Source organism: Coregonus clupeaformis, chromosome 37 (genome assembly GCF_020615455.1).
Source record: "Coregonus clupeaformis isolate EN_2021a chromosome 37, ASM2061545v1, whole genome shotgun sequence".
NCBI lineage: Eukaryota > Metazoa > Chordata > Actinopteri > Salmoniformes > Salmonidae > Coregonus > Coregonus clupeaformis.
Genome location: NC_059228.1, coordinates 9197875 through 9223398, shown reverse-complemented (window position 1 = coordinate 9223398; position 25524 = coordinate 9197875). Strand labels below are relative to the sequence as shown.

At 42.0% G+C, this 25524-nt stretch overlaps 2 protein-coding genes across 5 annotated transcripts in view; one reads left to right on the top strand and one right to left on the bottom strand.

Moving 5' to 3' along the window:
- The window catches only part of LOC121553490 (inositol polyphosphate-5-phosphatase A), a 286624-nt gene extending 266908 nt beyond the window's left edge, over positions 1-19716 (top strand). Inside the window, exons 13-16 of one of the 2 annotated variants that reach the window (XM_041866626.2) lie at positions 9895-10006; positions 16637-16705; positions 17786-17822; positions 18099-19716. In XM_041866626.2, the coding sequence (XP_041722560.1) occupies positions 9895-10006; positions 16637-16705; positions 17786-17822; positions 18099-18136 (256 nt within the window). In that variant the 3' untranslated portion in view covers positions 18137-19716. Of the gene's footprint in view, positions 1-9894; positions 10007-16636; positions 16706-17785; positions 17874-18098 lie in introns of both variants that reach the window. The other variant, XM_041866625.2, reaches the window with a different exon arrangement.
- Positions 19717-22244: 2528 nt separating this feature from the next.
- Positions 22245-24827, bottom strand: LOC121553357 (homeobox protein Nkx-6.2). Of its 3 annotated transcripts, XM_041866402.2 has the most exons (4): positions 24598-24827; positions 24011-24373; positions 23439-23632; positions 22245-23034 (listed from the first exon to the last, which is right to left on the bottom strand). In XM_041866402.2, exons 2-4 carry the CDS (start codon positions 24342-24344, stop codon positions 22786-22788), a joined length of 777 nt encoding a protein of 258 aa, XP_041722336.1. In that variant the 5' UTR covers positions 24345-24373; positions 24598-24827; the 3' UTR covers positions 22245-22785. The 3 variants fall into 3 exon arrangements, with proteins under 3 accessions (XP_041722336.1, XP_041722334.1, XP_041722335.1); XM_041866400.2 differs by having other exon boundaries at positions 24011-24827; XM_041866401.2 differs by having other exon boundaries at positions 23439-23611; positions 24011-24826.
- Between the last annotated feature and the right edge of the window lie 697 nt (positions 24828-25524).

Below are 25524 nucleotides of genomic sequence, written 5' to 3'. Positions count from 1 at the left end.
GGGGACCTGATCCTAAATCAGTATTCTTACTCTGAGACGCTTTATGAATACAGGGCAAGAACTGTAGGTATAAGGTTGTGAAAATGTGTAACAGCAAAGAATCATGATCCTCTCTCACCTCCACCAGGCTGCAGTAAAAGCCCAAACGCTCCAAACTGGAGGTTCCATTCCATTTTTTGAATAAGACACTATAGTGTTATTTAGACTATACGTTATTTAATTGTCTGTCCCATACATTCTCGTGCATCGTGTTTGCATTCATGGAATGTGCAACAAGCTGTAAATTCATATCGCTCACCTTCAAGAAGTCGTCTGTCAAAGTTGGCCGTGACATGTCTAAGCACTCGGCCATCGGGGTGTGGAATTTGGCCATAGCCCGCGAGAGTTGTACCTGGTGCCAGCCGGCTGCCACACGCTGATAGGCTAAGGGCTATACCATTCACACAGGAGTGCACACACACATATTTTAAAAGGTGATATCTGTTGGAGTTTGGTAGTTGGGAATGAGGCACAGTCTATCAATTGTAAACCAATCACATATGATCAAACTAGTAAGCGCCATCCATTCCATTAACGCTCTTCTGAGCAATTTCAAGAAAGGTGCTTGTGCAAAGGTTGACCAACATCTTCGTAACAAATGACAGCATGGCCCCAAGACTGAAAATAACTGAATGGTATACTTACAATTTTACATTTGATTTGGTTTTCTGGAGTAGCATAACTAAGGTAATCTCCCTTAAAACATATAAGGAGGTTGAGTAACTTATATTATTCATATATTTCGATTGATTTAGGAGAATGCTTTTAGTACTGCCCATTATCAGATTTCTTTGCCCTTTTTTTGTCTAAGATCGATGCAAAAATGTAATATAAACCCTGGCGGGGGAAAATTCAGTGAACAATGAGAGAGTAGGGGAATCATTTATTCCTGCTTTAACCAGATTACCCTGAATGGGTTCTGGGGGGATTTTGAGCGTCATCAGACAGACTGGGGTTCTAACTCCATCAATGTACGGCCACATGAGTCCACTACACAGAAAGAGATATGGAGGAGGTAGAAGGGGAGATGGAGAGGTGAGAGCGGAAAGAGAGAAAGATGGGAAGGCGCTTGAGCTAGAAAGGATGACTACAGTCCCATGCGTTTATGTTTGCCAAGTCTAGACAGGCCAGGGGCAGGAGAAGCAGAGAGGAGTGGAGAGGGGCGAATCGGCCAGGAGGTCGTGAGCTAAGGAGTGGCAGGGTGGGCGAGGAGGGCTGATGATAAACAGTTGTCTCTTCACCGTTTGGTGTTTAACAGAAAGCTGGGAGCGCCCCGGGACCAACCTTGGCAAGTTAGCATACATTTTCCAAACATGGCGGGTCTATGAGGATGGGCCGAAGAGTGACTTCCCCCCTGGGAAAAGACACAGAATTTACAGTGCAGGGGAAAGAAAACCTTGAGAAAAACAAATTACCTCAGTTTAGGGAGGAAAATAGCATTTGGTCCAATGACATAAGTGTTGATCTGCCAATTCTCCAGGACATGCTCTCGAAACGCTCATCCGTCCCCTGTCCCTTCAATAAAGACAGAAAACAAGTTTCAGTTGAAAACAAGCAGCTGAATGCTATGCATTATAATTTATGGCCATGTTAGATTTTCCAACAGTTCACCATTGGATAACAGTGCTTTACTGAGTGTGATGTTTCTTCATTGAATGGTGGAATTTGTGAATGTGCCAGTAAGGCCATTGGTAAACATTTCTTGGCACACTGACTCTCAAAAGTTTTTTTCTCCCCAATTTCGTGATGTCAAATTGGTAGTTACAGTCTTGTCCCATCGCTGCAACTCCCGTACGGACTCAGGATAGGCGAACGTCGAGAGCCATGCATTCGCCGAAAAACGACCCTTCCAAGCCCCACTGCTTCTTGACACATCGCTCGCTTAACCCGGAAGCCAGCCGCACCAATGTGTCGGAGGAAACACTGTACAACTGGCACAACGAGTCACCGTGCATGCGCCCGGCCTGCCACAAGGAGTCGGTAAATGGCGATGGAACAAGGACATCCCGGCCGGCCAAACCCTCCCCTAACCCGGACGACGCTGGGCCAATTGTTTGCCGCCTCATGGGTCTCCCGGTCACGGCCGGCTGCGACATAGACCGGGATCGAACCCGGGTCTGTAGTGACGCCTCTAGCACTGCAATGCCTTAGACCGCTGCACCACTCGGGAGGCCCTACACTGACTCTCCTACTCTCCCTGCAGAATGAGGAAGACACCGAGATCCCGCCTCCTGGGCATCTTAAGAATGATGTCACTGTGTGTGTGTGCATGTGTGCTGGCCAGGGTAAGCCAAGTGAAGGACATTCTTGTTCTAGCGCCTCTCCTCTGAATGGTTCTCCTATACTCCGGTGGAGGCGCGTGACTCTGTTTATGGAGTACCACAGATGTTCGTTAACTACTGTAAGAGAGGGATTCTAAGGCATGCACACACAGCTGGTATTATTCGCTGGAGTGTAGAGGAGATTGAGCGTTATCATCAGCTGAGGAGGAACATTGTTTCACACTCTCAACACATCCATTATTCTAACTGCTGGGGAGCCATAAAAAATGATGAGGGGCTATTGTAGTATGATGATAGCTGGCCATTTCCAATGGCCATGTGTCTGTGTGCCTCTATCCTGCACTAAAGCTACACTGGGATGAGAGGGAGCTTTTGTTTAAACGCCTCTGGTATATATAGGGGTTAAATAGACGCTCAAGACTTCCTCTTGAGTGAAAGGGGGGCTGCAGAATAGATGCAGCTCTTCACTGATACAGAACCTCTTGGACAGAGTGTAGCAGTCTGTCCAGTACACACACACACACACACACACACAACATGTGAACACACACACAACCTCTGAGTAACCTGTGGCATTTGACACAGTGTTTGTGTTGGGCCAATGTTGTGGCGGTGAGCTCCCCAACCCTGAAATGCGGAGCAAACATTCAGGGAGATTTATTGATAGCAGTTTGTGTGGCTGATCTTTGTAAATGAAAATGGAGGTGTCTATCCTCTTTTCCTGCTCCCGGCCTTGTTTTGCCAAGCCTCCCTTGACAACGGTAAACAAATATGGCTGAGCAGAAGAGGTATCATTCAATTTTTAAAACATTTTCCAGTGAAAATAAAATTACCTGACAGCTCAGCCAATCCCTGCGTCCGTACAGCCCCGTGACACTGAGTCATGTGACCTTAGCCCCATCATGCCCCTCCTGACCTCTGCCCTTGTGTCATTAATACTGTAACAACTCTAATCTCTGGCTTCCTGCCGATATTCACTAGTTTATATTGCCCTCGTTAAATATGTTTGGCTTGTCACTTATTTGTCATTATGTAGAACAAGATAATGGCATTTGGCTGGGAGATAGGAAATGTGGGACGGAACGGGCCTGGCCTGGATGGCGCTCACCAGAGCTTTGTGATTGCAGCCTCGGGATAAAGGCTCTCAATTGGCCTGGCCCGGCCCACCTCCGCTCTCTCAGACCTGGGTTCAAATACTATTTGAATTCATTTCAAATACTTTATCTGGGCTTGATTGAGCTGGTCTGGTGCAATGGAACCAATAGAATACTTGCAAAAGTGCAAACCCCACCCATCTAGCACTCCAGGACTAGAGCAAACGCTACAAGTATTTGAAATATTTCAAATAGTATTTCAACCCAGGTCTGACTGATACACTAGGTTTCACCTCGCCAATCCTCTGTACTGCTCAAACACACAACTGACACTTACCGGAAGAACCTATGAGTGATGTCACAGCAGGCTGTCAAACATTAAACCCCACATGAAGAATGAGTAATGGTGTAGTGGCTTTGAGAGAAGTCCCTGTGTTGAAGTCAGTGAATTTTTCATGTGAGTTTATAGCCCAACAAAAGAGGATGTTTTCAATGATGTGCAGGTACACATTTGACTACATAATTTCCAATGCTTTCCGTCGTGCCATAGTGCATCACGATTTCACTATAAGCATTGACACCAGCTCATGGCTCCTTATAACCACCTTTATGAATACATATTGTTCACAATGCATTATGCATTACACACAGCCACAGGTGGTTCATAGAAACAAAACTGTTTAGGTAGTTGAGCCAAGCATGGGCGCCTGACTTTGTCTGAAAGTAGGGGTGCAAAAGCTTGGGGGGGTGGGGGTCTTGACTTTTTTTTTGCGCCGTTGTTTGGAGCACTGTCACCATGAACATTTTTTTAATTGACTTGTCTCAGCAGCATACATACTTGATGCAAAGAGGGTAAAAAAGGCATATTTGGTCGATATTACTTACCCAGACAAGCAGACAGACCCGGCACCAGGATAAAGTGACTAAGGGGGCAGTTGGAATTGGTGAGGGGACACAATTTTGGGGGGTTATTGCATTGGAATTATATTGAATTCTACTTATTTCACGCTATACCACCACAATAAACATAAAGTTCAAATGCCGAGACCATTGAGTGCTTTTGAAGTGACAGGTTGGTGCGAAATCTGTAGCCCATCTCTGCTGCGCTGTATCAGCACAATGGACAGCGCCCTACACACTAAAGCAAGGCCTATTTAGCAATGAATATAGACTACAAGATAGATAGGGTAATTCACATATTACAAACTGCCTATGTGAATGCACCTGTTCACACAGCTGACTTATCAAAATAATGCAAACTAAATGCTGAAAATAGTAGCCTAGTTATTCATGCAAAACAAAATACTGAATAGCAGTTTGGCTTAGAATACCAACACAACTGTGAATGCGAACAGAACAAAACAGCGGTAGGCGTACTATAGGTCTATAAACAAAATATCAGATCGATAAAGGCATGACACAATCTATATTTTGTCTAGTTACATTAACAGTAAACAAAAGGAAAAGCCAAAACATAGCCTACAGCAAGATGCAGCCATGCATAGCTGTCTTGCTAAATACATAGGCCGATAGACCTGCTTCAAACATGAAAAATCATGCAGCTCAAGAGTTCAGCAAAACATTGCAGTATGGCACAATACACTTATTTTGATCAAATGCGACCCACCCACGTAAGCAATTAAGCAATGCCGACCTACCATAAACACGTTTCCAATACGTACAGTTCCATTTACAACCAGGAAAAGCAGTAGGCTACTAAGAAAGCCTACATTCTATTTCTATGGTTATCTATTATGATGATGAAACATACCGATATGTAGCTATACCCAGGGGCGTCATTTGGGTTCTTTCATTGGAATTATATTGAATTCTGCTTATATCACGCTATACCACAATAAACATAAAGTTCAAATGCCGAGACCATTGAGTGCTTTTGACCAAGAAGGGACAGGTTGGCGCGAACGAGGGCACTACGTTCATCCACCTCTGGCCTGCTAGCCCCCCTACCTCTATGGAAGCACAGTTCCCGCTCAGCCCAGCCAAAGCTATTCGCTGCTCTGGCACCCCAATGGTGGAACAAGCTCACCCACGATGCCAGGACAGCGGAGTCACTGACCAACTTCCGGAGACACTTAAAACCCTACCTCTTTAAGGAATACCCGGAATAGTATAAAAGTAATCCTTCTACCCCCCATATAAAAAAAAAATTTGGTTATCCCACTGGCTATCATAAGTTGAATGCACCAATTTGTAAGTCGCTCTGGATAAGAGCGTCTGCTAATTGACGTAAATGTAAATACCACATAATTCACTTAGCCTACCACAGATGAGCAGTGCATTTTATGGAAACCCAAAGCAGTCATACCTAACCGTCCAGTGGCTTTCCATAGACCCCCTACACACAAACACACACACACACTCCGCGGCGCACTCTGTCCATGGTGCTGATACAGCGCAGCGGAGATACAGATTTCGCGCCAACCTGTCAGGCAATCATTTTAACTTTTTTTGCTATTTTTATATAGGGGCCCGTAAGCAGAACTGTTCTATCCAGACACAAATATCCTGTGCTTTTTCATTTGGTGCGTAGGCACATACAGACACTGTTACTGTTACTTTTCTAACTGAATGAAAACATTTTAACTATGTGATTTAACCGATTGAAGTTGGGAAAATATATCGCAAAAATGCAGAATGGTGTTAAATGCCTGTAAACAGCTTGGGGAGGAAAATTATTTCACTGATTTAATCATGTAATATTAGGCCTACTGATTATTTCTCACTATCTACTTGCGAGAGCTACTCATTGATAGCCCACGAGCTACCGGACATGCAGTTTTCTGCTAAGGTGCAACCTTTGGTAGGCTGATGGAAGGCTACTCATAGTCTACGCTAAAGTGAAATGATACAATACATTTGCTTGTGGTGAACGCAGGTCAAATGATACAGTGTGCAACAACACCCCTGGAACAACACCATCGGACAACGATACAAGTATAACAGCACAACAAAATAGATAAACTATTTTATTTTGCAGGTGCCTTTTCATTTTAAACATCAGTGGTGCAACCTAGTGCTTTCTAACTGCACTGAACCAAAACAGTGTTCGCAGGAGCAAAACAAAACTTTGAGTGGACAAAGCCATTCATCTTGAGGCGACGGGGGAGAGGGTGCAAAATGCAATCTGTTAATTATTATATCATATATAAAATGGACATATCTATGTTAATACAGACTAGCTCAAAACATTACTAATCATTGAAATGGAGGAAAAGCGAGTTGCCCCTTACAAGACATAATCCATTCTGATATCCCGCTCAAACATTGCAAACTCAAATTTGGCCCTATCATCTCACAACTTATTTCAGTCTGGCGCCTTGTTCGGTCTTGTCACTTGTTTCTCTGTCCATGTGTACCTGTTTTGTGTACCTTATTAAAAATAATTAAAACATTTGATCACAAAAAAAAAAGAAAATGACAAATTACCCAATGTATCATGATCATTTTCTGGTAAAAAAGTGGGGGTGCAAAAACATTAGTTTGCACCGCTATTTTGAAAGGGGAGTGGGGGGGGGGCAGCTGCGCCATTGCTCAGGCACCTATGGAGCCAGGTGCAGTACCACCACAGTAGCCTGCCTGAAGGACAGAAGTCTGGCCAACGGACTGGGTGCGCGTGCATGTGCTTGCATGCACAGGCTCTGTCTCACAGCGAGCATGGCACACTGTCACACACACAGGTGGGCAATTGTTGAGTTTATCAGCTCGGCCCCATTAATTAGTGTAATTAGTCTTGCTGCGGGCAATAAGTGCCCGATAGGAGCTGACGGGCTCCGGCCCATACGCCCACTCGCCCCGTTTGCTTTCAGATAAGTTTGTGAGCGCCTTAATCGGACACATTAATCACACAGCACTCCCCAAAGCCACCACTCTGGTGTTTGCTGTTGCATTAGGACCTGTTATCTCAATTGGGGCCATTGGAGGGTGGGGTGAGAAGGGGAGAGTAAGAGGAAGGCAGGACTGCCTGCACAGTTATCGTTTAATCGCCATTGTTGAGTATTGTTAATCACCTTATACAATGATTAATCATCTTTTACGATTGCTATTTTATCATCAAAACCAGTGATAGTGGTTTGTTTTTGGAATATGCTCCACAGCAATATGCTATGAGAGGTTGAATACTCCCTTATATTTCCCTTACAATAGAGAGATAGCATAGTAATTTAGGGCCAGTTCACTGTATGGACTATATGGAGAGTCTGAAGCTAGGTCACCCCTGAAGATGGCTTGATCCCGAGCCACTTTGATGACTTTCCTCTTTTCCTCCCGCACTCTCTTTTTCTGTCTGAGCCCTCTTTATCCCCCCTCTTCTCTATCTCTCTGTATCCCTCATCCTATTCTTTCTCTCCTCTCTGAAAGACTTTCATCCTGTGGATCCATCCTTCATCCCTTCTTTAGCATACCAAAACCTGCTGCATTTCCACATGCTTAAAGTGAAATTAATGTTGGTTATATTACTCATTGTATATCATGCCTGCTTTACTAGAGATCCTGGTTCGAATCCAGGCTCTGTCGTAGCCGGCCGTGACCGGGAGACCCATGGGGCGGCGCGCAATTGGCCCAGCGTCGTCCAGGGTAGGGGAGGGAATGGCCGGCAGGGATGTAGCTCAGTTGATAGAGCATGGCGTTTGCAACGCCAGGGTTGTGGGTTCGATTCCCACAGGGGGTATGAAAAAAATAATAATAATGTAAGTCGCTCTGGATAAGAGCGTCTGCTAAATGACGTAAATGTAAATGTAAATGTTTAAGTCTGGTTTTGGGGTGGGGCTCTGTTAGAGCATGGGGGGGTTGGGGTGGGTTTGATTTGATTTGGTAGGGGATCCGTGTGTGTTCTGCCCTCTACCTGTTCTGTCTGTTATATGTATAATCATAAAAAATGCCTAATAAAAAAATTAAATGCCATTAATGTCAATTGGAGGCTATGTGCTCTGTAAGGAGCCTGTAAGGAGCCCTCTGCAGGCCTGTTTGTTCACCCAGCGGGGGGTGCTGTGTGCTGGCCGGATGTGGGTACCTATCGTCCCCTATTCCCACCCCCCGCCCCTGTCCCATAGTCCCCAGTCTGTGGTCACGCTGGTCGCCATGGCACAACTGTAACATTGCCCCCTGTGCTGTGGCAGCTGTCCCAGTGCATTGTGTGTGTGCGCGCGTGTGCACGTATGCGCGCGTGCGTTTGGGGGTGTTTACCAGGCCTCTGTTTGCCCAGTTGGTTCCCTGCCTGGCTGCCTGAGAGTAACACACTCTGCCTTCATGGCTGCCATGTGACAGTGTATGTTGGCCTGCCTTTCACAGCATGGCTGATTGGCCTAAGGAGGTGCCTGTGTGTGTACTCGCAGCCGCTAGTTAGCTAGGTAAATGTGTCCGATAGCTGTGTGCTAACAGGACAAAAATATTTAATCAGCAGCCTCTCATTCGGACAGATGGACCCATCTGACTGACTGATTGGAGAATACTAGGAGGGGTCTCCATGTCATCACATTATAGTGAAACACCCCCATATGCATGCACACACACAGACACAAATAGAAATAATAATCACACATGACATTTACAGTATGTAATCCCAGATACACTGTTACTTTCAAGTCTTATTATGTCTTCACCCAAGCTTCTTGACAATAGTGCTTTGGGTAATATAGGACGGCTGTGGTTATTTTGTCATTAGTTTATTACTGGGCCCGGGCGATGCGTGTTGTGTTACGCCGCGGTGAGCCCTGTGTGTAGCACTGAAGGAGCAAATTGGATTGGTATTACAGTATGTAAACCCGGTCCTATCCTGATGAGCCCCGCAAACAAATTGGATTGGTGGCATGTAAATCTGATGCTGTTTGATGAGCTGGAGGGCCAAATTGAATTCTCAACAATGTAAATCTGTATCGGCTCGATGGGCTTCCCGGCGGGCCCGGGCTACTTAAATCATCCGATTGTTCCTCCTGTTACCAGATACAATCTCACTTGGCCATTTGCCACAGCCCTAATCTCTTTTTGATGACTGCATAGGGATGTAGCTGCTGTATGTTTCTGAGAGACAGAACACTGAGACTGAAACTCCCTCTGCTCTGGCTCTTTCTTTCTCTCTTTCTCTTTCTCTCGCTCTTTCTCTCTCTCTCTCTGTCACTCTCTCACTTACTCACTCAGCTTCTTCCACAGCGAGATCTTCAGACCCTGTACAGTTGGCATGGCTTTTTCCTCACAAGATTGCTCTGATTGAGCCATCCTTCCATGTGTGTATGTTCGAAAGATTATTTCCAGAAAGTCAAAGCTGTGTATCTAATTGGATTCAGTGTTTTCTCCTTTTCTGTACTTTAGCCCCAAACTTAGAAACTCAGTTTGCAAAACTAAACTCCTTTGTTGGCTATGCCTTTTACACAATCAACATTAGAATACACAGAGTTGTCTTTTATGGACCATTGTTATATGAACTGTAACTGAAGATGGTGTGTTGTTTGGGTTTGTTTCCACAGTTATCCGTACAGTGAAGACAGCAGTCAGGGAAAGCAGTACATGGACACCAGATGCCCTGCCTGGTGTGACCGTGTCCTCATGTCTGCCACAGCTAAAGACCTGGTCTTAAAGGTGAGTTTAACCTTGTGTATATGTAGCCAAAGACCTAGCCTTAAAAGTGAGTTTAACCTCTCACTCCTCCTTTCTCCCCCCCGTTCTGCCAGCCACCCAGATGGAGGGATGTACTGTGTGTGAATATTCATATGGAGAGTTAAACCCAGGGTCCACACAGACAGTATATATATCCCCGATCTTATAGAGTGCCAGTGGGCCATAATGGCTCTATAAAGCTGGAGATCCCTCTGTCTGCTTACTCTCAGAGTCAACACAGTGGCAGAGCCCAAAGCTGTGGCCCACCACCCTGTCCAAATCCAGGAGAGTTTTTGTAAGCTTCCAACCAATCTGCCACCTCTCCGTCACTCCCCGTCACCACAGCACCAGTTTGGGCTCCAGACTGTTGTCTTTCCCCAGTTATTTGATGGATTACATGAAAAATCTACCATGGCTAGTCCCTCCCTTCTGTTCCCATCTGGCTATGACGTTTAGAGAACATGGCGGATCTTGACAAGTGTAGCCTGGGGTTGGATAATACAAAACTGTTTCTAATACCTCTTTAGCACTTGGCATCTACACAAAGGGCATTTCCTAACATGTTTACTAATCAAAATCAAATAAAATGTATTTATAAATCCCTTTTTACATGTACTTATACAGAAACCCAGCCTAAAACCCCAAACAGCATGCAATGTAGATGTAGAAGCACGGTGGCTAGGAAAAACTCCCTAGAAAGGCAGAAAGCTAGGAAGAAATCTAGAGAGGAACCAGGCTCTGAGGGGTGGCCAGTCCTCTTCTGGCTGTGCAGGGTGGAGATTATAAGAGTACATGGCCATTAAGGCCAGATTGTTCTTCAAGGTGTTCTAACATTCACTGTGTTGACCAGCAGGGTTAAATAATAATCACAGTGGTTGTCAGCACCTCAGGAGTAAATGTCAGTTTACTTTTCATAGCCGAGCGTTCAGAGGTCGAGACAGCGAGGGAGGGAGGGAGGGAGAGAGAGACGAAAACAGCAGGTCCGGGACAAGGTAGCACGATGGTGAACAGGTCAGGGTTCCATAGCCACAGGCAGAACAGCAGAAACTGGATCAGCAGCACGACCAGGTGGACTGGGGATGAGGACAGCCAGGAGTCATCAGGCCAGGTAGTCCTGAGGCATGGTCCAAGGGCTCAGGTCCTCTGGGTGGGGGTGGCGAGAGGGAGGGAGAAGGAGGAGAGAGAGAGATATATATAATTAGAGGGAGCATAGTTCACACAGGACACCAGATAAGACAGGAGAATTTCACCAGATAGGACAGACTGACCCTAGCCCCCCGGCACATAGACTATTGCAGCATAGAAAGATACTGGAGGCTATCAGCCTAACTTAACATTTTCCATGTAACTACAACTTTGACAAATGCATCCTTTTTGTATGTTTTCCCTGTTGGTTGCAGTTGTTGTCGGCAAAGGAGTGTGTATAAATCTGTCAGTTCAATTTACACTCAGACGTCCCATTTTTGCTTTAATCAGCCCACTGAATAGATTAAGTTTCTCCACCTATTTGTTTACTGTGGTTTTTAAGGTGACAAGAGGAAAAATGTATTGTGTCTAAAAGTGCACTCTCACACTTTATTAAATTGGAGATAGTCCCTGACAAGAGAACAGTTGGAAGGAATCTGATGTGATAAATGAGACTAAATTACACCATGAGGCCAGGTCTAGATTTAAGTGAAGGCAGCCACCTCGACATGGCATGGCAGGTGTTCAGTAGGCACAAAATGGTCTGAAATGTGGTAAAACAGAGAGATACTCTGAATTTGTCCAAAATGAAAACTATTATTTTTGCTTTCCGACGGTGTGGACTATTGAACCTGTATGGGGAGGAACTGGCCGCCTGTCAATGGAGAGGAGAGATCCTTTACTGACCACAACACCAGAGCATCCCTTCTTCCACAGTAGCACCTCTCTTCTGTAGTACTGTAGCAGTGCCTGCCATTAACAGTGGGGAAAAAAGTATTTAGTCAGCCACCAATTGTGCAAGTTCTCCCACTTAAAAAGATGAGAGAGGCCGGTAATTTTCATCATAGGTACATGTCAACTATGACAGACAAAATGAGAAAAAAAATCCAGAAAATCACATTGTAGGATTTTTAATGAATTTATTTGCAAATTATGGTGGAAAATAAGTATTTGGTCAATAACAAAAGTTTCTCAATACTTTGTTATATACCCTTTGTTGGCAATGACACAGGTCAAACGTTTTCTGTAAGTCTTCACAAGGTTTTCACACACTGTTGCTGGTATTTTGGCCCATTCCTCCATGCAGATCTCCTCTAGAGCAGTGATGTTTTGGGGCTGTCGCTGGGCAACACGGACTTTCAACTCCCTCCAAAGATATTCTATGGGGTTGAGATCTGGAGACTGGCTAGGCCACTCCAGGACCTTGAAATGCTTCTTACGAAGCCACTCCTTCGTTGCCCGGGCGGTGTGTTTGGGATCATTGTCATGCTGAAAGACCCAGCCACGTTTCATCTTCAATGCCCTTGCTGATGGATGGAGGTTTTCACTCAAAATCTCACGATACATGGCCCCATTCATTCTTTCCTTTACACGGATCAGTCGTCCTGGTCCCTTTGCAGAAAAACAGCCCCCAAAGCATGATGTTTCCACCCCCATGCTTCACAGTAGGTATGGTGTTCTTTGGATGCAACTCAGCATTCTTTGTCCTCCAAACACGACGAATTGAGTTTTTACCAAAAAGTTATATTTTGGTTTCATCTGACCATATGACATTCTCCCAATCCTCTTCTGGATCATCCAAATGCACTCTAGCAAACTTCAGACGGGCCTGGACATGTACTGGCTTAAGCAGGGGGGACACGTCTTGCACTGCAGGATTTGAGTCCCTGGCGGCGTAGTGTGTTACTGATGGTAGGCTTTGTTACTTTGGTCCCAGCTCTCTGCAGGTCATTCACTAGGTCCCCCCCGTGTGGTTCTGGGTTTTTGCTCACCGTTCTTGTGATCATTTTGACCCCACGGGGTGAGATCTTGCGTGGAGCCCCAGATCGAGGGGAGATTATCAGTGGTCTTGTATGTCTTCCATTTCCTAATAATTGCTCCCACAGTTGATTTCTTCAAACCAAGCTGCTTACCTATTGCAGATTCAGTCTTCCCAGCCTGGTGCAGGTCTACAATTTTGTTTCTGGTGTCCTTTGACAGCTCTTTGGTCTTGGCCATAGTGGATTATGGAGTGTGACTGTTTGAGGTTGTGGACAGGTGTCTTTTATACTGATAACAAGTTCAAACAGGTGCCATTAATACAGGTAACGAGTGGAGGACAGAGGAGCCTCTTAAAGAAGAAGTTACAGGTCTGTGAGAGCCAGAAATCTTGCTTGTTTGTAGGTGACCAAATACTTATTTTCCACCATAATTTGCAAATAAATTCATTAAAAAATCCTACAATGTGATTGTCTGGAAGTATCTCAATTTGTCTGTCATAGTTGATGTGTACCTATGATGAAAATTACAGGCCTCTCTCATCTTTTTAAGTGGGAGAACTTGCACAATTGGTGGCTGACTAAATACTTTTTTTCCCCCACTGTATTTGATGGTCTGGGTGTGTGCAGGAGTCTCCAGGATAACAGCCCAGTACAGTAGTCTGCTCACAGCCACACACATCTTTGAGCCCCAGTACACAGAAGGAAGTTGGCTTTCCTTTGTCCTGAACAAAAGAGAATAATTCCTTTCTGGCCTTTCTTATCATATACTGAGGCTTTACAGGCCTACCCCCCTTTCCAAAATGCTAAAGAGCCACCAAAAAGCCTATCAATTGTTTCTTCAAATAGTAGTTCAACAATTATTTATTTTCTCAATTACAGGTTAATTGTTTATAATTAAGGGAACAGGCTGAGTCTCCTTACGTTAAAATGTTCACAGATTGGCTGATGATGCACTGAGCATACACACACACACACACACACACACACAGTCACTCCCAGGCAGCATTACAGATTGTTGAGACATGGGCCTGTAAACAGGCGTCCTGGTGGCATCATCTATCATGGCACGGTCGGTTAACTCGCCATCATGTTATTTTCTGCTTGCCGAGCCCTAACACGCCGAAGGTTGCCCGCCGCCTTCGCGGCACAGCGCCAAAGGGTGGAAGCGCGGTAATGAATGTTCAGCCGAGCGCTCTGTTTCTGCAGGAGGGCCCTGGTAATTTGTTTATCTGTCTAAAGATTATGCAGGCCGAAAATCCACAATTTGATGCTGCCTTTGTAAATTATCAGGTCTGTATGTGATGAATGTATCCCGGGCTGCGGGAGGCAGCGACTCAGGCGTTTGGCAGGCGGTTGGGGAAAGTGCTAGAGCGTGGCCCCTCAGAGAGGCAGAGTGAGGTACCCACTGCAAGGTGCACACCAGCGCACCGGTGACCTTAGACTAGCAGGATAGGTTTGAAGTTCATTTGGATTTAAGTTTATGGCCCATTCTAAAGCTACTCTGTGTTCCTTCTCAAGTGGCAGCGTTGTTCACCTAGTCACAGCTGACCGCTCTGACTGTTTAAAAAGTATTTAGTTCTACAAGATAAATATGATTTATTATACTCTAGGCCTGAGATTAATGTCTCAGTGTTTGACACTTCCTTTGTGTGAGATATGGAACATGATTCATTCATATACTGAATCAGCGCTTTTTGTTTGGGAGGTAAATATGGTCTTGGTACAGTTCATGTCTACTCACTCAATTCAATCTTCAAATAAATTGTGCAATATTGAGTTTTAAAGGTTTATTGAACTCCATTTAAACCCTGTTGTTAGTTATAAAGAAGGCATATGCAATCAGGGGTAGGCTAGTACTTCAGGATCAGATTTACTTATACAGTGCCTTGCAAAAGTATTCATCCCCCTTGGCGTTTTTCCTATTTTGTTGCATTACAACCTGTAATTTAAATTGATTTTTATTTGGATTTCATGTAATGGACATACACAAAATAGTCCAAATTGGTGAAGTGAAATGAAAAAAATAACTTGTTTCAAAAAATTCTAAAAAATAAATAACGGAAAAGTAGTGCATGCATATGTATTCACCCCCTTTGCTATGAAGCCCCGAAATAAGATCTGGTGCAACCAATTACCTTCAGAAGTCACATAATTAGTTAAATAAAGTCCACCTGTGTGCAATCTAAGTGTCACATGATCTGTCACATGATCTCAATATATATACACCTGTTCTGAAAGGCCCCAGAGTCTGCAACACCACTAAGCAAGGGGCACCACCAAGCAAGCGGCACCATGAAGACCAATGAGCTCTCCAAACAGGTCAGGGACATAGTTGTGGAGAAGTACAGATCAGGGTTGGGTTATAAAAAAATATCCGAAATTTTGAACATCCCACGGAGCACCATTAAATCCATTATTTGAAAAATTGAAAGAAAATGGCACCACAACAAACCTGCCAAGAGAGGGCCGCCCACCAAAACTCACGGACCAGGCAAGGAGGGCATTAATCAGAGAGGCAACAAAGATACCAAAGATAACCCTGAAGGAGCTGCAAAGCTCCACAGCGGAGATTGGAGTATCTGTCCATAGGACCACTTTAAGCCATACACTCCACAGAGCTGGGCTTTACTGAAGAGTGGCCAGAAAAAAGCCATTGCTTTAAGAAAAAAATAAGCAAACACGTTTTGGTGTTCGCCAAAAGGCATGTGGGAGACTCCCCAAACATATGGAAGAAGGTAGTCTGGTCAGATGAGACTAAAATTGAGCTTTTTGGCCATCAAGGAAAACGCTATGTCTGGCGCAAACCCAACACCTCTCATCACCCAGAGAACACCATGTTTTTCATCAGCAGGGACTGGGAAACTGGTCAGAATTGAAGGAATGATGGATGGCGCTAAATACAGGGAAATTCTTGAGGGAATCCTGTTTTAGTCTTCCAGAGATTTGAGACTGGGACGGAGGTTCAGTTTCCAGCAGGACAATGACCCTAAGCATACTGCTAAAGCAACTCTTGAGTGGTTTAAGGGGAAACATTTAAATGTCTTGGTATGGCCTAGTCAAAGCCCAGACCTCAATCCAATTGAGAATCTGTGGTATGACTTAAAGATTGCTGTACACCAGCGGAACCCATCCAGCTTGAAGGAGCTGGAGCAGTTTTGCCTTGAAGAATGGGCAAAAATCCCAGTGGCTAGATGTGCCAAGCTTATAGAGACATACCCCAAGAGACTTGCAGCTTTAATTGCTGCAAAAGGTGGCTCTACAAAGTATTGACTTTGGGGGGGTGAATAGTTATGCACGCTCAAGTTTTCAGTTTTTTTGTCTTATTTCTTGTTTGTTTCACAAGAAAAAAATATTTTTGCATCTTCAAAGTGGTAGGCATGTTGTGTAAATGAAATCATACAAACCCCAAAATAATCCATTTTAATTCCAGGTTGTAAGGCAACAAAATAGGAGAAATGCCAAGGGGGGTGAATACTCACGAAATGTCTAAGATAATACGTTTCATGTAAAAACATTAAATTTAAGCAAAATAATCAAATAGAATCCTCAAAATGGCAACGAATACAATTATTCTGCACACTGAATTATGTTTGTTAGTCTTTGTTTACATGTTTATACTGCTCTGTATTCACCATTGTTTTAATGTGTTGTTGCATTTTTTTCTCAGCCTGAAAATGAAGATAAAAACTTGGTCTATGACAATATAGGGTCCAACGTCTGCATGGGGGACCACAAGGTAACATCACAGGCATAGCCCCCTTCTGGGTTGTATTGTGTTGTGCCTGTATGTGGGTGTGTGTTTGTCTGTCTGTCTATGGATTTGTATGTGAGTACATTATTTCATCATGTTCTATTGTTTCAATTGAAAACTAAAAGTTTGCACTTTATTGAAATGTGGGATTTCCAATAATTTTCAATTAATGGTATTCTGTATTGTCCTTGATTTTGAAGAATATGACTCGTAAATTAGATTAGTACAACTACCTTACATTTACATTACATTTTAGTCATTTAGCAGATGCTCTTATCCAGAGCGACTTACAGTTAGTGAGTGCATACATTATTTAAACAAAACAAAAAATCATACTGGCCCCCCGTGGGAATCGAACCCACAACCCTGGCGTTGCAAACCAACTGAGCTACATCCCTGCCGGCCATTCCCTCCCATACCCTGGACGACGCTGGGCCAATTGTGCGCCGCCCCATGGGTCTCCCGGTCGCGGCCGGCTACGACAGAGCCTTACCTTAAATTATTACTCTATTGACCTATTACTGTAATTTCTTCTGAACATATTCTGTATGTGTCTATAGTGAAACCAAAAGTTGGCTGTGAACAGTCATATTGTGATCAGAGGCTCTTTTGTCATGCTGACTTTATAGACAGTATTTAACACAGTCCCTCCAGTCTGCAATGTTAGACAGTGGCTGTTAAGCTGACAGAGAGAGAGGCGCCTTAAAGCTGAAGTCCTCACAGTCTTTCATCATTACATACTGTGGACTGGCCAGTGTGTGTGTGTGAGGTGACCCGGGCACTGAGACAGACTCCACCAGACCTAGGCCAAGAATCACACGCACCCGCTAAAATCACATTCTGCTATGTTTAAAAAATGTCCAATGTAGTTAGCACACAGCAGAAAATATGTGCACCCCTGGTATGCGAGTTTAGGCTGTGTGTAATGGATGGTAGAGATTGTGTGTGTGTGTGTATGAGAGGGGGCTTTAAACTTGTATTGCCCCCTTGCCTTTGGCCTTTCCACTCAGGGCAGGACTGTTGCTAATTGGCTTATTTGTCTTTTTGTGTCCCTCTGTCTGGCAGCCTGTCTACCTGTCCTTTCGATTAACAGCCGGGGCAGGTAAACCTAATGCAAATAAGCACAAGTGTTGTAACGTGCAGTGATGTCGTGGTAAATATTTTTCTTTATTATTAAGAATAAATGAATGTTATTATTGCTTTTTACTGTTATTATTATTATTAGTATTATTAATAATATTGTTATTAGTATTATTATGCTTTGGCTTTCTTTATCTTTTGCATTGCATTGCTTTTTTTTTTTTTTTTATAATACATGGCCTGATGCTGATGCATTATTCTCATGGCGTGTGTGTGTATGTTTTCTTTATTTTGTCAGGGAAGTGGTGCCAAAGGGTGGAGAAGATCTCTGCCTGAAGCGCCTCTGTGAAAAGAACCAAGAGTCGGACACCAACACACACACACACACACACACACACACACACACACTGAAGACCCTATACAGACTGTTCAGCAGTGCTGACCAGTTGCAGTTGTTCTAACACTTCATCCATACAAGCTGTTGTGTTTCCACACAACACGTCAGTATCTGGACTACCCACCCGAGAGACGTTTGCGATAAGACACACCTCACTGACCTTACCATTGCTACGCACCCCATTCCCCCAGAAAAAGGAAGGACAACTCTTTTCCATGTCACAGCCTTGTTGCCAAAACTCTAATAGAAATCAGTCTTAAATACATTATTTTAGATACCATATTGCAATTGTAGGTATGTCTCTATGTATAGAAGCTACTTCCATTATGTAAGATGTTTGTTTTTTTTATGCAAAAAAGGTTGTATATCTATATTGCTAGGTTTATTTGTACATTGGACAGTATAAAATAAAGTTGTTGATGGTTTTAGCGCCATTCTCTCTCATCTGACCAAACGTTGTGGTCCCACTGTTTAGAATTGATAAATATTTTCAGTTAATTTCAATTATTTGTATTACTTTTATTTTTCTTTATTTTTGTCGTTGCTGACTTGTGTGCCTCACACACTGCCATGCCTCACACATCAGCTGAATCTCATTTTATATGCTGTACTTTTTAAAGAGAGAATTTATCATTCTTAACAAAATTGTTATGAAGTATATGGAGACAATATGGCTGCTGTGGTGTTCCATCAGCCATGACCTTTGAATCTATCATTACAAGTGACAAAAAATAAACTTTTCAGCCAACATGATTCATATAGCCTATCCAATGATGTTTTAAGCAGTGCAAGTATATAAGATATTGTTTCATATATAGCAGTTTCACATTATTATTATTATTATTATAACTTATTTCTATGTAATGATATTATGGTTCTGAATGTGATGTTTTTAGATAGGCTTGGGTATTCTTTAAAAAATGTAAAGTTTTTTATTTTTATTTTTACTGCATTATGGTGCCAAGTATACACAGAATGAAGTGTGAAGAGATAACATAAAATACATCAGCCCAACTGATAGATAAGGGTCTTGATTATACATTGTAAAAAAAACGCTAAAGGAGGGAAAGACTAGGAAGAATTGCTTTTTAATTTTGTATGTAGCCTTCAACAGCCTTCATTGCTATGTTGCAAATAATTTCCTGTCATCACTCGTTAGAGCATTAAACTGCAATTAGGGGAGGCTATTGATGAAAAGCGAATGTTTTATTTTATTGATTTAATTTACTACACTACAGAGTTCACAGACTGTGTGAAGCCGTTAGATTGCTCCTTGAGTTTTCCATCTAAATCACTGCATGTGGAAATTATTTTGTGCCTGCTGCAGACTTCATGTTGTCTTGACAGTGTGATTTGGTTCGTAGGCAAAACTGCTTGTTTTTCCCGCTGGTCACGTGATAAGAGAAGCCGCAGTTTGTTCACTCCTTTCAGCAGATAGAGATTATATTCTACCCAATGGACGGCATGGCCTCAAGTGTTGGTTATGCGGTTCTCAAGCAATAAAACCATTAGAACTAAATGGGTGTTTTGTCATCATTCCACCGCATCTATCACTTCAGCGTTGCATCTGTACCACACAACAAGATGCTATTGACAACGCCTACTTATTTGTGGATCTTGATCAACTTGCATGCATGACCAGTGGACACAATCCTACTATGTGCACAAGAATATTAAAGATCCAAAGATTAATATTTCCAAAGATGTTCCTGCTTCCATGATGAAGTTTGTGGTATCACATCAAGTTAAACCATGCAGTCTAAAGCCTCCACTTTGGTAATTATGCAGATATAGGCATACCCTATGATTATTGCAGATAGCCTGGCCCTATATTGTAGACCTACAGAAAACAATGATGGATGATGAAAAGTGGCCAAATTCTGTTTTCAAGTGAATTAGTAGTACCAGTGCAGTTATATAAAACTCCAAGAAATGTAATAGGGCAATAATGAAACGTGGTATAAGTGTATCGAATTGCATACAAAATGCAATATGTAGTTAAATGAGTTATAGCACTATGAAAAATTATATTTGTTCCAAAAAAAATGCAGGCTATTAATTAGGGCTTTAATTACAGCCTATAGAATAGTAATTATCCTATTGCGCTTTAAGCATGAATAAATGTATAATGTCCACATTTATTATAACACCTACACTTCAGAGGTGTTAGGTCAACAACAAAAATCAAATAAACTGTTCTGAAATGTGTGAAGTCTAAAAGACTTCAAAAGTTAGTAGAGATAAGCTAGTCTACACACACACTCTTCTTCAGAAAATTATATCCCCATTAAAGTGCAAACAATAAGTTGGCCTAAACTATAGGTTGTAATTTGGGGTTGTGACGCAAACTTATCCAGGCTATCCTAAGCAACACCCCATTCCAGTTACCATTTTATATATGGGTTTGTAAACTTTTCATTTTCAATTTCATTTTTGGAACATAGAGCTAATTAAAAAAGTATTTTGTATGTAGCTTATATTTCTGAAATTCACTAGGCTATGCGTAAATGCATAGGTCTAGTATTTGTAGGCCTGATCACCACCATCACAATGCCATTGTAAAAAAAAAAGAAGGCTAATCTTGAAAACAACATTAAAACTTTCACAAGACCTATTACGAGTTTAGTATAGTCCTATACTTTCACCAAGGCAACTAACATTGAGCTATTCCGACTTGGGCAAGGTTTACTAAAGAGAACGAGAGAGATCCAAAACATCTCTGACGGTCTTGGACAGAGGAAGCAAACAGGTTTCTGATTATTATAACTTACCAGACCCGCCTTTCTCAGCATTTGAGTGGGTCCCGATCAATTTCAGAATATTGGTACACTCTAAAAAGTAGGGGTTCAAGAAGGGTTCTTCTAAGATCCTCAAAGTTCTTTGAAGAACCTTAGGGTTCTTGGCACTGAAAATTGCACCCAAAAGGTTCTTCCAAGAACCCCATAGGAGGTGGGGTTCATCGAGGAACTTCATTAGTTGGTGGGGGTTCTTGCAGGAACCTAACTGCCCCACTGAAACATTTGGATTTGAATTTGAAAGGTCAGCAGGTACAGGCACTTAACTGAAAAATGTAAAGATCTCCTCAATTTAAGGTAAGGTTTGTCCCTTGTATGATCTAAATTGATATTGTTTTATGATGATACCATATATATTTTCATATTTGTGCAAAACAGAAAATGGATACAATTCAATGGATATCAATCAACAAAGAGGTAAGAATATGTATGCTATAAGAATATGTTGGGTGCAGATGACTAAACTGCTCACTTTTGTGTCTGTGTCTGCAGGTTTACAGAGGAGGAGGCATACAAAGGTATGTCTATTGGTATGTTATGTCCTCCCTTACCTCTTCAATTAAAATCCCATAGGCCTCTACATTTTGAACAAGGTATGTGTGTGATAACTATTATCAAAATAGTTGTTTTCCATTCACATTTACCACAAAAACAGCGGTATTAATACTGTCGTGTGCATGTTTTGTTAATTATCTGTATAATTACTATTTTTTGGATTCACCCTCCCTACACCTCTGATGAATATAACAGGAAACCTGTTCGATCACCATGCACTGCAAAATCATTCTGGCTATGGATACGAAGAACATCAGCACATTAACATCAACATGCCAACATCAACATGCCAGAGGATATACCCATTGGATTTGGGGCTCTGCTGGGAGTTTACCTTATATTTTGATTTTTTTATTCTGCTTTGCCACTGAAATCCTAATAAACACTGACAACTAAAATATTGTGTTATTGTTCAGCGTATTACTACTACTAATAATAATAGGGGAGGGGGGAATAGTTAAAAAATTAACCCCAAAAGGTTATTAGAAAGGTTATTTGAGGATCCATTAAAAGGGGTTCTTTGAAGAACCCTTTTTAAAGAGTTCTTCAAAGAACTTATAGGGGTTCCCCCACAGTTTCAATTTCAAGGACCCCTAAAGGATCCTCCAGGAACCTTTACTTTTTAGAGTGTAGGCAGCCTAATTCAATAAAGAGTAATTTCAGTGAAGCGGAACAAAATTCCATATTAAAAACAAAAGCTTGTTAAATAATTTATTTATAATACAAAGTTTTTTTCCTTCCATCTTCGTGGAAGCAATAATACTCTCTTATTCCAACATAAACAATGATCCAGTTCTCTATTTTTGTTTGATGAGGTGAAACAAATTATTTCAAATTATAAAAGAAACTGAGTTTAGATCTTCAAAACAAGCTTTTTACATTATAATTTACAACATTTGCATTTATACATTGTGTACCATGAATTTAGAATGGTAAAAGGTGGAGAGATGGGCAACATTATTCTGCAATATATAACAAAATGAAGCTATTATATTGAGAAGGTATATGCTTATCAGGATTTGCGGGAAAGCCTGCCATGTCTTGTTTACATTGGTTTAATAACATAACTTACTCAGTAAAAAATATATACATCTCACATTTTCGTCTGTACAACATAAATCATTCACACCTCCCATCAGCGCCCTTTCTCTCCTTTTGAACAATTTATACCCTGGTTAAATTAGCTTTAGAAGCATCATGGAGTGTTTGAGTCTTTTCTCGACAAGTTGTCAATGTCATCACAAGGTGTCCGAGCTATTGCTGCATGGACTGATCAGGGAAATGTTTGTAGCCTTGTGCTTTTTCAGAAGTCTCGTGATTTTTTCGTCGTCTGAATTTGGGTCCAGAGGTTTGTTATACTCGTCATCGTCCTCATTGTCCGAGCTTTCCTTCATCTTCTCCGTTTCAGAGTCGTGTTTCTTTTTGGCTGTTGCCATTTCTGCTGCGTGTCTCTTCCGCCATTTGGTTCTCCTGTTTTGAAACCATACCTATTGGGAGAAGCAATAACATACAATTAGCCACTTAATACATACAATAATAAATAAGCTATTCTTGGTATTATTGGTAGAAATTATTCTTCCAATATCAAAGTCATTACTATCTGAGTTGGAGCCAAGAAAATACCTTGCTAAACATGAAGTTAGCCTACTAATAACTGCATAACAATAACAACATAATAACAACATAGGCTAATACCAGTAATGTTAACAATATTGCCAATAATAATAATAATAATAATAGTAATAGGCATGCTAATAATAATAATAACTTATAATACAGCACAGTACGGCCAGATATGCCAATATTAATTTTAAGACAATAAACATTTATAAATCACGCCTTCATTACATTTGAATTCATGTCAAAAGATAACTCAAGTAATGATAGATACCTTGACTTGACTTTCAGTCATTCCCAAAGAGTAAGCCAGTCGAGCTCTTTCTGGGCCAGCAAGGTATTTCGTCTGTTCAAAGGTTTTCTCCAATGCAAAAATTTGCTGTCCAGAAAAAGTTGGTCTGGAGTGTTTTTTCTTGCCATCCTTGTCGAGCATCATGTTTGCTTGAGCTACAAAAAAGATTGAAGATTCTAGTCAAAAATATGTAAACACAACAGTGATTAGTATTTCAACATCAGTAGTAAACAGTTCTCACGAGTTTACTCCTGGAGAGGGACTTTGTGTGGACTAACATAGCTAGGCTTGCACATTAATTAAAACACTGAATATAAAAAGCAACCAATTTAAATGGAAAGCCTATCGAAATCATTATGTATAAGTAGTTATTATATGTTAAGTTATTATAAGTTATTTACAAGATGCAGCATAAAATAAGCTACCCAACAAATTCAACAGATGTCTGCATTAAAAAAGTACAACATTTCTGAGTAGCCTACAGGAAGAATTTTTTTTTGTATATAAATGCATTTAAACATTTTGCACTCGACACAGCCAGACAGCGAACTTACCAGGACAGGGCACTCGAGGATCCCTCCAAGGGGAGCTCTGCATCACTCCAGGCCAGAATATTGGTGCTCTCCCCGGGAGCTCCGTCAGGGGCTTCGGGTACCGAGAAACGGCCGCTGGGTTAAAGTACATTCCTGCGGTGGCGGCCAAGCCGTTTATCCTTGGAAATCCCGAGAGCAGCTGTCCAGCTGAGTTGATAGGTCTACCCAAGATATCGCTAATTCCATGTGGTGTCCCCAGGGCAAGCTGTGAATTCAAATGAGTGAGAGAATGCGCCTTGAAGCCCGCATGATTCTGCAAAGTGTAGGGGAATAAAGACGTCTTCATCTCGGTCATGTTGTGCAATGCTGCCAGCGGTGTACTGCCTAGGACGAAAGCACTCTGCCGGTTAGCATCCATCTGCCCAACAGCTAACATTTGAGAGCATGAACCACCAAATTCGCTCGAGTAAAAATAACAATAAACAGATGAAAGGAATATAAATGTGCTGAACTGGTCGATAAGCAGAGGTCACTACAGGTGCTTCGGAAGTATATCCTGGATACGGCAGCCACTGAAGGTTGAAACTTCCGAAAACAAAAACACTTACTTAGGAGAGAAGTTCTCTCTTGCGTTGTCGGACAATAGTTCGATCGAAAATGTCTCTCCAATTCAGACTGTCAATAGTGTGTTTGCCTCATGCGTCCACATCAAGAATTCACTCGGAAGTCGGAGGATCTGATTATGTTTTTTAGTGGTTTTGATGGTGACCATAAGGGTCGGCTTTCTTCGTAAATTGACTCTAGCTATGGTGTGAGTGAAGCGGGATGCACTGATAACGGCGCAGCCACCTGCATACGCATATTTCCCATTGGATAACGTTGAGTGAGAGCGCTCTCTGATTGGAGGGAACACTCTCGGGTACTTTCCATGTGCGCCTCTTGGACAAAGCCACACTATTAATGTATTTAATATATTACTGTACTACTATTAATGATGCATCGTACTGTAGAAATAATTGTTTCAAGATTTGACTAAAATTATGTATTTACATTATGACCCATTACCGATGACAATGTAAGTAGGCTACATCATTAAACTCAAAACAATTATGCTGCAGAGCCTACTGATTTCATTGTTACCAGTGATTTGAAGGAGGTTGAAGATAAGATGACACGCATTTCTAGAAGACACATCCAGTAGCCTGTTTATTGAAAAGCAGGCTTTTCTGTTGTGGATGTAGGCATACTTCACTAAAGTTTACATTTTAGAAAATTATTAATCAAATCTATTTCAGAGAAAGATAAAATAACTGCAGCCTTAACGGATTAATTGTGGTGTATAGTTGTGGAGCTATCTTGATATTGCTGTAAAACCATTCGTTTAAAAATATATATATTCGTTTAAAATGACCCATATCTTTGTTTCATGTGATACAGTAAATCATTTTTTTTCCAATTGTGCGTGTCTAGACAAACTCATAGATAGGCTAAGTGAGTCTTAAAGATGGTATCACTTGGCCTACACAATAGACATT